The sequence below is a fragment of the Lepisma saccharinum genome, chromosome 10, assembly GCF_977018435.1.
Source record: "Lepisma saccharinum chromosome 10, izLepSacc3.1, whole genome shotgun sequence".
In the NCBI taxonomy this organism is placed as follows: domain Eukaryota; kingdom Metazoa; phylum Arthropoda; class Insecta; order Zygentoma; family Lepismatidae; genus Lepisma; species Lepisma saccharinum.
Window position 1 is genome coordinate 89,888,414 of NC_139238.1, and position 15,242 is coordinate 89,903,655.

A 15,242-nucleotide genomic window follows, 5' to 3' on the forward strand; every position below is an offset into this window, starting at 1 on the left:
AATGGTGAAATTTGAAATGTGAGAAGTAGGCCATATTGGAAACATTGTTTTCCAAATATCCCAAATATTTACACTAAAAAACATTCCATTCCAACCAAAAATTTTCAGTCTGCATATCCCCTAGAAACAAGTCTATAAAATTGTGTATACGAGAACAAAAGCAAGGAACAAACAGAGAAAATAAAACAAATATATGTTTACTTTTGTCTTATTATTGTTGCAATTACACAAACGTCACATTCGCCACTTCTTTACATAATGTTCCCAACAAATACGTAAGTGAAATAATATACAGTACACTGCTTTGGTTACAGACATGATTGTAAGTAGTGTCCAGCACTTCTATAATCTTAAACAAAAATCAGTTTCACTTTGAGTAGCTTGATCTGCAATGCATTAAAACAGTGCATATTCTCCCATGTTATCTGGTTTACTACTTGTAGACCAACCTTTCCATATATATAATATATATACGAAACAACATATAAACTTCACATTACCTTTACAAAAAGTAAAAATTTAACAACAATAATGAGAACATATCTCATCAGTAGTTTTTTTAGCTAGATTTACCAAGTTAGCTTTTCCTTAGTTATGTGGATAGGAAGCCAGTGGTATCCTGTATCCTCTTAATAAAAGTACAGGGTGGCTACAAAACAACTGTGAACAAATTTGCTGACCATTCAAGGTTTCCCAGAAACTCATGTTGGTTCTTAGCACTGACATTTCAAAATGGACACTATACTGATCTATATTATTTTTGCATGATAACAATTTCAATGATATGGATATAAATTATGCATACTCAAATTGTGACACCCAGTCAGGGTGTTGCCATGTGGCACACACACACTTTCACAATGTGCAAAGGACATTAAGGGCAAAAAAACTCTCTCTCTCTCTCTCTCAAGAGAGTTTGGAAAAGTTGCTCAGGTAGGCTAAACAGTACTGTACCTAGAGTTTAAACCTGTGTTAACCATGCCATTTTCTGTAATATAACATACTTAGCCACATGGGATACACCTATCCCCCAACCCTTCAACTATCTTTAAGATATGAAATACAACGTGAATTATACTGCGCATGCATGCTAAACGTTCTTTCATTGTCTTTCTTCTAAGATCAGCTGCAATTTTCTGCCGCACTTTCTACATGACGTAATATTATAAAGTTTATGTCAATTGCATGCTTGGGGTACAGCTGACACCTGCATGTAACAACCAAAGCAGTGTCATGTTCACTTTCGGTTACATGGTTACTGTCATGTTCACTTTTAACACATGCCCTCACATTCAGTATAACATCTGAATCTGCTGTGTGCTCTGTCTTTCCATGCTTTGGTATTTTTCATGTTATGTATTTGGGTGACAACTGTATCCAAAGCATGCAACTGACGGTAACAACATAATATTACGTGGCTTAGAAGTGCAACGGAACAACAAAGCTGAGTTTGGAACAAACACAAAAGAAAGAGCATTCGGCTACACAAAGCACTCGTGTGCAGTATATCTCACAGTGTTGCAATCTCACAATGAATATCAATGGGGGACACTGGTACCACGCGTGCCTAATGGAGGGCTAAAGTGGATCCAAACAACTGTGTAATCGATATCCACCAGGAATTACAAAGCAACAACATTAACTACTAAACTACTGAGGAGACCTGTCCCATAAAAACAAACTGATTAAGCCAATATCAAGTATTTTGAATAATTTACAAGGCCTAGGATGAAGCTATTTTACTTTTTGGTTTCTTTAATCTCTCATTCTGCTTACGATTAATGTACATGTAAAATGGAATAACTGTAAATTTTAATCATTTTAAAATAAAATAACTATACATTTCAGACACTAGTAAGTAACAAGGGCACTGTAGGAACTTTTATACATAAATGTACTGTATATCTGGAACCCCAAAATATCAATGTAATTCATGTAATAATACACCCGGTAACAGAGAATCCTACCCTATGTATTTTGAATTTATTTCAATATTTGAAAGCAAACGCTAACGTTGCAGTCCTGCATAAAACATACTAATATAGTGACTGTGAGCCAGCCCCCATGGCAGAATGGTTAGCACATCGTGCTACAATGCCAGGGGTCCTGGGTTCGAATCCTGGCCTGGGCATGGATGTTTGCGAGTGTTCATTCATCAATTTCATCGTTTCATCCCTCATCCCCACCTTCGCAAATTTGCCAAAAGTGAGAAGTAAAATAAAGCAAATCAATCAATCAATAATAGTGACTATGACAATGATGAACATGTGTAAAAATGAGATTTCCTTGACATTTGCAAGCTTTTATTGGTTTTCTTGGGACTACCCTTATTTAAGTAACAAAAAATATGCACATATAAAACATAAGCACCTAAGGTGACCATCACTATTTAACTATAAAAATATACATTTGTTCTTCATTCAAATACAAAATAAAATTCTGAACTTATCCGAGACCCATCAAAATTTTTCTGCAGTCACACAATATTTCATAAATATATCACCATCAGCTAAAGCCAAGCAGACATTAAGTTGGCAACAAGAGTGAAATTCAATCTCTCTCCCTTTCTTATCTTTATCCTAAAAATCATCATCATACAACATGGTAAGCCAATTTTCCATCTTGTTCTAGGATATCACGTTTCCTCTGGTACTTGTATTTTAAGCTTTAAACTACAAGTACTAAATTTTTCTTTTTGGAAAATAACACTCGAGATCCATTATTAAATGCACAGAAAGGAAAACCACCAATAGCAATGGCAGATTACAACTTGGGCTCCCATGTGGCCAAATGGTTAGCACTCCTGCCTTTGATGCAAATGGTCCCAGGTTCGAGTCATGGTGGGAGTCCCTGAATTTTCAATGTTTACCCAGCACCATGAGGAAAATCAGGAATCTACTTTGAAAGAAGAGCTAGCAGGCTCCAGCATCGTAAGCCAGAAATAGCAGTGATGCGAGTCGATGGACTGACCCAATTAATATGTTGTTTTGCAGACCATGGGCCCCAGAGGGCTGTACAGGCAACAAAGTTAGTAATAAGGTGTGTTTTATACAGCGTATATTGATACATTAATTGTATCTTCTGCAAATATGACTCAGAAGAAAACAAACTGCCGGAGTACTAAGTGAGGTGAGTGTACAAACAATTGAGTTTGGTTTGATTCCAGCTTGCTACTATATCTAATACCAAAATGACATGACACGACAATGACAATCTCTTTGTACTGAACCAGACCCTGTGGCCGAGTCGTTAGCACATCGCGCTGGGATGCCAAGGGTCCCAGGTTCGAATCCCGTTCGGGCTTGGTTGTTTTTGAATGTACATTCATCAATTTCATCATTTCATCACTCATCCCCATCTTCGCAAATTAGCCAAGAGGCACAAAACACGAAGTAAAATAAACTAAATCAATCAATCTTTGTACTGAGATCAAGAATGTGACTACTCTTTACATGCATTCATGCGATATTTGGCAGTTTTAATATAATATACCATCATTACTCGTCTTTCATGTCCATTATTATTATTATTTATTATTATTAAAGTAGGGTTACAATTAAGCTTACATTTTTTTTTTTTACATTGATTCCGAACTACAAAAACAGCTTTTTGCCCTACATGAATTAATATACAGTTATGCTATTTGTTTATAAGTATACATAAAATGTAATGTTATAAATTTATATAATTGAAAAATATAAGAAAAAGACTAAAATAAACATTTTTTGCAGCTACGTTTTATGAAGGAGGCAAATAGGTAGATGAGGCACAGTGTCAGTATTCATAGATTAATGTCCTAATATGTTGTTTAAAATTGGCCAAATTTCTCTCGTTTCTGCAATTTACAGGTTTGTACATTCAGTTATACATGCATTCAGTTATTTAATGCTCTGTAAGTATGGTGATAGACTTCATACATGGCTGTTATTCATAGAGTGTATGAACAATTAAACACAATTAGCTACTTTTCATTCAGAATTTAAACTCACGCCCTGCAATCTCTAAGCTCACAATGTTAACAGTTACACCATTTAGATTCCTACTGCATACCTGAAGAAGCTACCAAACATATATTTGACAAGAACTGATCAATACAGTAACATATTCTATGGAAATGCTTGTATGTAGTGCGAATATTAGCATAACAGGCCAACAATTAAAATCATTAATTTTTGACAATGCTTCATTCTATATGAAGGGCCAGGGGGAAAAACGATGAATGTTCATTCGAGACGATTTGCCAGGAAATGAAAAACAAAGTATTTCTTTCCATAAGTACGTTAATATATGCCAAAATAATAATGCGTTTTTCAGGCACTTCTCATCGTTTCCCAACCAAGGCCGTTCTCATTGTTATAGTACAGCTTCTGAACTATCAGATGGCGTTGCGATCTCAAAATGGGCGAAAAATCGACATTCATCGTTTTTCCCCCTGGCCCTTCATATATTAGAACTCATCATGTTTGGGAACTTCGTGAAAATTCCAACAGTGAATCTTCATAAAATTCGGTGATGATGTATTTTGAAAAACAAAAAGCTAAAAAAGGGAGAGATTTCTAATCTGAATAAATGATCCCCCCCCTCTCTCTCTCTGTTGCTTCACATGCAACAGATGTATTTCATGGGTAATTATTGTCATGATTCATCAATTGGAATGTGGTCTTTTATCACATTTTAAATGCATAACTTTAAAGCATGTGATGGAGAAGGAATGTTGAGTACAGATATACCAACATATATGATCATTAAAAATGCACAACAATGTCAGCAAGACTTACATGAAGCCTGTAGCAACAATACCTAACCATATCTGATGGTTGCATAATGCGTAAGTGCATTTCTTTAGGAGGTTGTGATGCGTCCGTAAGAACAACCTCAACATGAGGAAAATTGCATCATCCTGGGTTCCCGATATTGTCACTATTGTGCAACCATCAGGTAAGGCAAGTTATTGTTGCTTCAGGCTTCGTACAAGTTTTGATCACATTCTTGTGCATTTTTGCCATGATCATACCTGGATTTTGATCCACAATCAATGTTCTACCTCTGTAAACATGTTTTAGAGCAGTACAGAAAATGGTGTTTAGTTCAACGTCATACATACATCACAGCACTCGCTGTACCGACCACTTTTGGCACTCCACACATCAACATGGGCCCAAACTGACATTGCTCACTGCCTTTTAGCACATGCACGTTGTCATTACCTTTTCCTGACAGTGTTGATGATTTACTTTATTTACAACCCACCTAATAAGCAAGAGAATGTGTTCTTAAAGGTTCTCTCACAAATGTTTATTATTGTGAAAACACAGAAAATAAATTTTAACCAGTTCAAGCACATGGCTTTCATCATTATTGTCATTATTTTTACTGTGCCATGAGCACATGATGATTTGCATGCTGGGTTCAATTTAAGAAAACAGTTAACATTTACCCTAACTTCTCTAGCTTCATGTTGTGCTGAACCTTGGCCCTGCCTGTCTCATCAAACAGTTAGGAAATTTTATTTCCCTTTGGAAAGCTATGCTGATATAAATTCGGAATAATTAGATCTTGTTGGAAGTCCTCCTAGGAAGCACAAATATTCTAGTGAATGCTCGCTAAGTGATATTCTAAACAAATCTTTCCTTTCACTATTAAAAATAACACTTTAAATTCATAGTACAAACATGGCTGAATCATCATCTTCAACAAACATACTCAGGTATAATTCCATGTGTATTTTGCAAAAAATTAAGTTTATTTACCTATTGATTTTGGTGACTCATTGTCACCATTTGCAGAAGGCTGTTGACTGGTTATATACTTTGTAATATTTGGACTATAAAAATTTATTAGAATAACAATCAAAAGCCCTCTGTGAATGGTGACAGTTGCTAGGCCTTGTTTATTTTTAATATGTATATGTTTTATTTGTTTGTGATATTAAATTTATAATTTTGACTATACGTTGATTAAACGCAGTTCTGGAAGTGGAAGTCATTTACCAGGACAACAGTAGATGAAAAGACAGAGTATAGTTTGAGTTGTGTGAAATGAAGCAAAATTTGTGAAAGACAGTGCTTTAAAGGTAAAGAAGCAGCTTATTGTTTTGTGTTTGCACAAGTAAGTATAGTGGTATTGTATTGCAGTGAATGTTTAAAGTGATATGGTTTTAGGTTTTATGTTTATGTTTTATGGATAAATGTTGTACAACCGCAAGAAGTTATTTTTCCTAACTACACATCCTCAGAGTAGTCAGTGGTGTACTTTCAACATAAAGGATAGTCTCATAACTCTATTGCACACAGGTATTGGGCAACTACCATGTTGTGGTAATCCTGTGGCTCGCACCAAAAATAATGTCACTTAGTGAGTCACTAAAATCAATAAATATGGAGAAACTAGTACTCACTTTATCCACGAAACTGTTTTCTCTTCTTCATTCTATTAATTTCAGTGGCCACTGCCACCATCCTTGTTGGAACTTGCTGTACTGTTGCTTGGCGTGCGTCTTTTGTTTGTAGTTCTCCGGCTGCCGTTAGGTGCACTGTTGTTAACTGTGCATCTGGGTTAGTACCGTCTGCTATTTCCAGGCGATAACTGTTGTAGTAGGGGAATCCAAGTGTGGTGCGCCTGTCTGCTATCGATGTTTAGCTCATGCGGGAAGTGCATTATGGCATGCATTTCCTTGATTTTGGTGTCTACGAGTGTGTGGCCAGTGTGTTTGACTTGTACCTTTTGAATTTTATGTATTTCATGTGTTTAGCAAGACCAGTAGTGGGTTGGGCTTTTTTCGCATCTGTTAGGTGCTGTTGGATTCTTTCATTGACAGATCTGATGTGCCTTGCACTCGCACTCTGCATCATATACACCTGGGTTATCAAGGGGGGAGAGGAAGTACTGTTTGTGTTTGTTCAGTTTATCACTATTTTGGAATTGGGTTTGTGCACTATTTTGATGCCATATGGGAGAAGGGCTTTGGATGTGGCGGGATGGTAAGGGAAGGCAAACTTTTTATAATGGCCGCTAGAGGTTGATTGTGGCTGTAGGGTGTCTGACCTGTATTTCCACTTTACTGCACCAAGTGGAAAGTTGTACTTCTGTGTAGCCATGTTTCAGGGTTATTTCAGTGATGGTAGCTATCTCCTCTCGTAGATCATCTTCTCTGCAACAGTAGGAGAAGGCTCTTTGATAAAAGTTCAGCCACACATTAGCCTTTTGTTTGGGTGAATGACTAGAGAGAGCGTGTATGTACTGGTTGCCTGCATCCAGTTTCCTGTAGACAGTGATTGTGAATTTGTTAAGTGCACGGTTGATAGTGATGTCCAGGAAGTTGATCTTACCATGTTTCTCTTGTTCTACGGTAATTTTTTTGCAAAAGTCACACAGAATTACAACGTAATTGTTTAAGAAGAAAATAAAGTAACACATTTCGAAAAAGCCATTGATTGCCGAGATACTTCCAAGGTTCAGAAGAATGTTAAGTGGTAAGGGCTATGTACGTCATATTCGACCTACCTTGTCACAGGTAACACAAAAAGAGCATGAACACAGATAATATTTCAAACACTGGCTTTCAGCCCTGTATCGGGCCAGTGTGGCCAACTTATATGGGCCTGTGGGGATTGTATTGTCATTATATTTTAGAAATGAAGTCCCTGCATTTAACAAAACAAACAGTTTAATAATACTCACAACTTTAATAATTTGTTCCATCTTCATTTTATACTTGTCAGTGTTCTATATTATTTACACTGTCAGTGGTCATATTATTATTGTGAAAGTAAGGGAGGACAAGGGCTTATAACATGTGCAATGTGTTGCATAAATTTATACAATAAATCACCTCTGTCTAGTTCACCCAATGGTTTTCACAAGTTGGCACCACTGATGGGGACCATAATAATAAAAAAAAACCTGAGAGATGTTTATATGTTAAAGAATAATATTAGCAGCAACATTATATGCTAAAATAAAATTTAAAAAAAGGTTTCCAACTTCATTACAAATGATGTGCATACACTAGATGACTGAAGGACATCTAGTGGAATAATCCATACTGTGGAAGAACTTGGGACATCTTCCAACAGTTTGTTACCAGCATCTTCCTCTTCAAACCCTCCAACATATTCCTTTCCAAATGATGGCCCTGAGACAGGGTCAAAAAGCCAGGGTGTTACCTGTCATAAGGTTGATTGAATATGACCATCCCAGCATGAAGTGTTAGTTTTTTTAAAAAATTCAGTTACATTACATCTTTAAATGCAGAGTCATTATGAGCTATGTACATTGTTCAATTTCTGAATAGCAAAAAATACATTTTATTTATGCAGGAATAGCCTAACACTAACTAATCTAACACTTTTTTTTTAAAAAAAAATCAGTTATGTAGTCTTTAAATGCACAATCATCATGAGCTATTTACGTTAGTCAGTTTCTGAATAGCAAAATATACATTTTAGTTATGCAAGAATATTTACCTTTTATATCTTTTATCAGCTTCTGCATACTATTCACTACCATACATACTACATAACACCCTGAACATGAACAGCATAACACATTTAAAATATACTCTTCATAAAACTTTCATTTCAACAGTATAGACTATATAAATATCAAACCATACAAAAATATAGTGCTGCACAATTTCCTAACCTTAATAAGTACAGAATGTCATCTCAAAAGGCACATACTAGTAGTAATATTTTAAAATTTCGTCGAGTAATTTTTCGTATGACTCCTCGTTAACCTCAACAAACCTCTTCTGTTGGCGACTGAAGTAATATATGTCTCCTGTATAGATGTCAAACCACAGGGCATGGATGTGGAGCTCATGTCTCTCCAGCCTCTTCTTGAGGAATCCATAGCTGGCCACGTTCTGCATCTGCTGGAGGCAATTCACCTGTGAAAGTCAAGGTCTGGTCAGCTGCAGGTGGATTGGTGCAACAAAACAAGTATTTTAAATGATGAAGAAGTTCTCTCGGGATATCAGCCAGGTGATTTCCGGATAGGCTTCCGAGCTTCAGGGATTGAAGATGAGAGTGATGTTAGCTCTCGGAAGCTCGGAAGCCTATCCGGAAATCACGTGGCTGATATCCCAAGAGAACTTGATCATCATTCTCCACCAGGAAAGCTTCAAGAATTACTTCAAGTATTTTAAATGTTTAAAACTATCTACCTAGTGCACAATTTTAGCAACAAGAGCTACAACATGGGAGAGTTGAAAACCATGTCACACTATTGAGTTGATGCCTAAGATGGTACAGCTGACTACTCAGGAGAAGATCCCCAAAGGGAGTGAAGTGACTAAAATCATGTACAAAATAAGCAGTTCAAAACTATTCTGGACACTGAAAAAAAAAAGCAGCAACCTGTTGCTACAAACACACATTTCATGCTCAGTGTAATTGGCACAAATCAACTTCCAAAAGGATACAGACCACAGCACAAGATTTCCTGCTACCCCTAAAATCTGCAAATGGACCGGTCCTTCCCTTTACCCCTGGACCCTGTCACTCCTTGTTTGGGGATCTTCTCGTGAGCTGACTGCTGTAGTGTTTGCTTTTGGTATGACATCAATGAGGTGTTAGGAGTTTGTTTAGTGTTTAACATTGTTGTGCTTGAAAATACAACTTGAATGTTGCAGGTTTGAAGGAAGTTAGTGCTATTCGTTGAATAAAGAACATGAAGTGTCAAGTGGAAAAAACTAACATTTCCGACATATTCTTCTATTGAAGAAACAGCAGCAGAGGTGGCTCGAAACATTTGTGTCGTGTATGGGGAGAATGTGCACCGGGCCATACAGTCTAAGGCATCATGCTTATGTCTCTAGGTGCGGGATGTGTGCAGGTTCAAATCTCCTGGGGGAAGCATATCAACTTTTCTCCTGAGATTTCGGCCTGTGTGTGGGGTATAAGTAGCATAACCTGGTCACGGAAACCTACAACAATGACTGGGGGTCTGTCGTGCTAACCACACGTCACCCGTAATTGGTTCGATGATCTCCCACCTCAAGCCGAAAATCAGTAGGTAAGGGCCTGGCTCTCAGAGGCTGTTGGGCTACGGGTTATTTTATGTTATGGGGAGAATGCCATCAGGAAAAGTACGGCAAGAAAATGGTTTTGCCATTTCAAAGAGGGCAATGTCAGTCAAAGCGAGAATTGGCAAATGTGATGAAGTGTGACCGGTCAACCATCATGCGACATTTGTATTTCATGAGCAAGTTTCAACAACTGGATGTATGAATACTGCACACAACACACTTCAAGTGAAAACAACAGAAATCAGCAACTGGCCATTTGAGCTTCTTAGCTTGCTCGTCATTGCTTAGCTTGTGAACAACATCGATCTTTCCTGTCCAGAATTGTTACATGTGATGAGAAATGGTGCCTTTGTTATCATAAAAAAAAGAGATGGCTGTCCTAACAAAAAAGCAACTTCCTGTACGAAAGCTAGTGGCCATCCACATAAGATATTGTTAGGCATCTGGTGGGACACAGAATAGTATATAGTATACTGCAAATTGTTTCCCAGGAATGTTACCAGCACCACTGACATTTATTTAACAACAATTCAGATGCCTTGCAGTCACAATTTTAAAAAAAAATGACCAAGAAGACTGCATCAAGTGCTGCTTCAACGAAATAATGCATGCCCAAGTCTGCTAACATGACATACCCTGCTATCTAAGAGCTTGGTTGGGAGGATATTCCACATCTCCCCTGACCTTGCATCCTGAGATTTGCACATTTTCTGCTCTCTACCCAATAATATTCAAGGAAACTCCTTGGATAACATAAATGCACTTCAAACTTGGCTTCACTACTTCTTTAACTTCAAATCAGCTGAATTCTTCAGGCACAGAATTGAAAACTGCTCCAGTGTTTGCAGACAGTGAGAGACAATGGAGAAAATATTACAGATTATTTTCTGTCTTCTGTTCATCTAAAAGAATAGCAAATAAAAACTATCGCCACAGTGGAAAAAACACAACAGACTTATGCATCAACCCAATATTATTGTGTAGGAAGCTTCTTTTCCACTACAATTTTTTTGATGATAGTGAGTGCAATCTACACAACAAACAGAATACCTAGAAAAGAATTATCTGTAGAACATTATAGAAAGAATTCTGCAGACATATTAGGTGAAGAAATCTGCCACCTGATTTTTGTCCACATGTAGATTTCTTCGACATGAGATCACAAAAGACACTTGCCTCAACAATGGTTATGACTACATGGAGAAACAGTTTATGGTGTAAGGATTCTCCCCATAATAAATATTGCGACAAATATACATGTCACTTTTCTAAGAAGCTTAATGGAACTTACTTTTTGATTATTAAGCCTGCTAACTTAGAGTAAGCTACATTAAAAAGAAAGGCTGTAAGACAGGTCTCAGGTCCAGGAGAGCCAGAATTTTATAACTGAAGAAAAAAGGCAATAAAAATGTTCTTTATGGAATGACCAGTAAACATGCATCCCAAACCATGTGGATTTTACTTTACTATTACTGTGTTAGTATGCTAAGCACCACCACCTTAGAAAATGCAAATAGTGAAATGATGAAATGAAAAAATTAGTGCACTAAATTACAGACGCTAATAGCTGTTGATGTAAACTACTGTGTGACTCTGAAAATAGTCATTCTTTTCCCGTACCTCTTTGTAGTCTTCTTAGAGATGGAGAAGGGCATACATTCACAAGTTTCAGGATCATTTCTTCAAGGACTCAACTTTAGGACAAACAAATCTTCGCCAAGTCATTTCTTCTTTCAAATACAAATTTCCTATCTCTGCATCACACAGGTGTTTGGTTAATATAAATCACTAGTTTTTCAATCAATATCTTTCATGGATATTTTAATTTGAGTTTTTATTTCTAAGTAAGGCTAAGTGGGATCCGAACCACAATGTACCTCCACTTGGTATCAAACGCAGAACCACTTGATTACAAGGCAACAGCATTACAACTATGCCATCAACGAAGCCCCTGATGGATCTTTTAGAACGGACAAAAATTCAGGTATTGTTTTGGCAGGAAAAGTATATCAGGCACAGATACATAACACATTATAATTCCAACAACAAAAAATATGCTTAAGGGCAGGAGGAACAGTTTGTGTCCAGCCAGACGTGAGGACCCAAAACTGCTCCTCCCCCACCAAACTTTCACCGTGGAAGATGCAGAAAGAGAGGTTTGTGCGCTGGATGGATGTAGGAGGGCGAAAAAACTTAGCATTATGCTTATGGGAGTAATATTTTACTTGTTAAAATCAACACAAAACACACCAATTATGAATAAAAAACACTTTAAAAGTTTTCCAACCTTTTGATTGCATCTTGGAATCATCATCAGGGCTGGTCGAGTGATTGCCTTTATATGCCATGTCGGGCATGGAGTAAAATGAACTGTAGGATAGATGTGTGCTGTGTGGCCAAAGGTGGACACACTGAAAGTTGTAAGAGGTGAAATCATAGTTGGGTTTAGTCCATTTTTCTTTTGTAAACATCTGAGTGCATGTTTATGTCTCGCTGTTACAATACAGCTTCTTGTGATGTTTCACAGACTTTGTAAACATGTTTTATTATAAAATTTACTACAGGAATACTACAAAACGTGAATAAATTTCAATCCAGATAATATATAGAATTTATCAAAATTTTATAGTATTCAATTGATTGATTTGGTTTATTTTATTTTGCTTTTCTGCCACTTTTAGCAAATCAAAGATGACGATGAGTAATGGCGTGATGAAAAATGAAGAGACACTAGCAAAGAATGCTCAGGCTGGGATTCAAACATTGAACATAACATCCTGTGCTAACCACTCCACCACAGAGTTATAGTATTCAAGTAGCAAATTTATGACAAAAGTAAAAATCTATCTCGGAGTCACAAAAATAATATTGATAAGCCCTAAATAAGAGAAACTCTTGCTGCTTACCTGCGAAAGTTTGTCCGTGACTGAAAACTTGTTCTCGGGATCAATGTAGGCCACGAACATCCTCATGGGAGTCTCCGCCTGGAATATAAGTGGTTGATTGTATCCGCAGACCTCAAGCTGATGGAATTTGGAAAGTGACGTCATTCCGTGGCAGCAGAGCCAAGCTCTCAGTGGAGATATCCGGCGGTTTTTGATGGACGCAAACTCCTCATCTCTCAGAGCATGAAGCAGATTCATTGCCTGGCAGAAGGAATGCAATGAAATGTTCAAAACAATCGCATTCACAACAAAGTCATTAAAAAATGTTACACACGATAGTATATGCCTTGTGCTGTAAAATACTTTCATTATTTAATATTATAAGCAGGACATATACCTCCCCAATGGCATAGTAGTCATTACTTTGAAATCAAGGGATGCTGGATTTGGTACCTGGTGGAAGAACATATCATAAAAAAAAACATAATACCGGAAAATTATGACATCACATGTTTTGTCACAGATCAACAAATGGCCACCTTGGAACTGATTCGGTGCACTTTGTAATATACAGTCAAACAATGCAGCAGTACTGTGTAATTTATACAACACAACTTTGATGTGTTGAAAATTTAATTAGAAAAGTTTTCACTAATAAGAATTAAGGACTAATTACATGAAGGAATAGAAAATTTCACATAAAAACAATTGAATAATATTAGTTGAAAGGCATGTTGGACTAAAATGCTGTGTAAAGAAGTAAACTGCTAAATGAGGCAAGTCAACCAGTGAGTCTGTTTAGTTTAGTTTATTTGCATCCAAGGACTACAGGTGTGTACAAATAACAGTACATGGTAATATAGGACATGTCAATACATTACAATACAATACTACATTAATAGATCTTACACATACAAATACAAAATAGCCAAAAATTATGAAAATTGGGTATTTCTGGTATTTTATCAAAATCACAAAAAAAAAGCATAACATGAGAAGATATAGAACACTACAGCCTACTTCTACGTGATACTAACTGTCCAAGTTAATTTGACATTTAAATTTACAAGCAGAATATGTGATTATACTATGTTATATACATTTTGTATTTTGTCTTATGTAAAAGTCACTTCCATGTATTCAGCTAAATAAAAAACATACTTCAGAAGCATTAATTTTATCTTGTTCTTGGCTCTATTCTCACTTCTTGTGGTAGTTTATTGTAGAGATCAATGCAAGAGTTTAAGGGACGTTTCTTACATAAGTTAAGGTGGCAGTGTTTTATGTGAAGTTTATCAAAGTTTGCCATATAAAGGCACTTTTCAGTTTGGGTGCTTGAGATGTCTACAATTTCTCGAAGGGCATAGCGCACACTCCTTAATTTTAATTGTAGCGCGTTTATGTATTTTGTATAGCTAAGGTGTTCATCCAGAAGGATACCCAGAAATTTTGCATTTTTTTAAGGCTCTAGTTCTGCGTTCCCAGATATTCGATTGAGGCTTATTTGGTTTCTGGTTTGGATTGTAGAAAATGTAATGTCATTTGTTTAATACGTTACTGGCCTTAGATTGTAGAGCATCTTTGGAAGTGTCTGTTATTTTAATATTTGTATCGTCAGCATATAATATTGCATTTGCCTCAGATATAACATTTGATAAATCATTTATGTACATACATAAGAAACAAAAGACGGCCAAGAATACTTCCCTGAGACACCCCACATGTTACACTTTTCATGGTGGAGTGTTGATGTGTTAGGTATCCTTTTATTGTGGTGCAAGGGATTACCACAATTTGCTTTCTATTGGTAAGGTAAGATTGAAACAACTTTTGTGGAAGTCCACGGATACCAAGTTTTTGAAGTTTACACAGCAGTATCTCGTGATTTAAATTTAAATGAGAAACAAGGAACATGATCAATACAAATCAATTCTCTATTAATTTTTCATGCAGTTTTTTACTATCAATGTCACCATCTGTCTGGTAGCTTTATCAGCAGAGTTAGGATTTTTAGGTGCGCACCTTTTTCTCGTAGTGAAAGTGAGACCTCTCTGGAAGGACTCAGTGTGTGAAATGTTGCCTCAACGTGAGAATGGAGCTAATTTTCCAGCACCTTTTTTCCCCCTTTTTTGATAACATTTCCCCTTCCCTCCCTTTTCTTTGACATTTATCTATTTTCCCCCTTTTTCGTGTTCTTAATCGCTTCCCCCCCTTTTTGGGTCCTTTTACAGGTGATGTTAAATATATTTCCTCAGCAAATCATTGGATTTTTATTTTATTTTTTCCCGACACTTTTCTCTTTGAAGATGTTTTCACATTGTTAACTG

The 15,242-nt window shown here is 36.6% G+C and overlaps 1 protein-coding gene across 1 annotated transcript in view; it reads right to left on the minus strand.

Moving 5' to 3' along the window:
* Positions 1 to 211: 211 nt before the first annotated feature.
* Positions 212 to 15,242, minus strand: part of CAHbeta (carbonic anhydrase beta) — a 28,169-nt gene continuing 13,138 nt past the window's right edge. The window contains exons 4-5 of the mRNA XM_083130096.1: positions 12,937 to 13,176; positions 212 to 8,890 (exon numbers count right to left, since the gene is read on the minus strand). Coding sequence (XP_082986222.1) covers positions 8,681 to 8,890; positions 12,937 to 13,176 — 450 coding nt within the window. The 3' untranslated portion in view covers positions 212 to 8,680. The remainder of the gene's footprint in view (positions 8,891 to 12,936; positions 13,177 to 15,242) is intronic.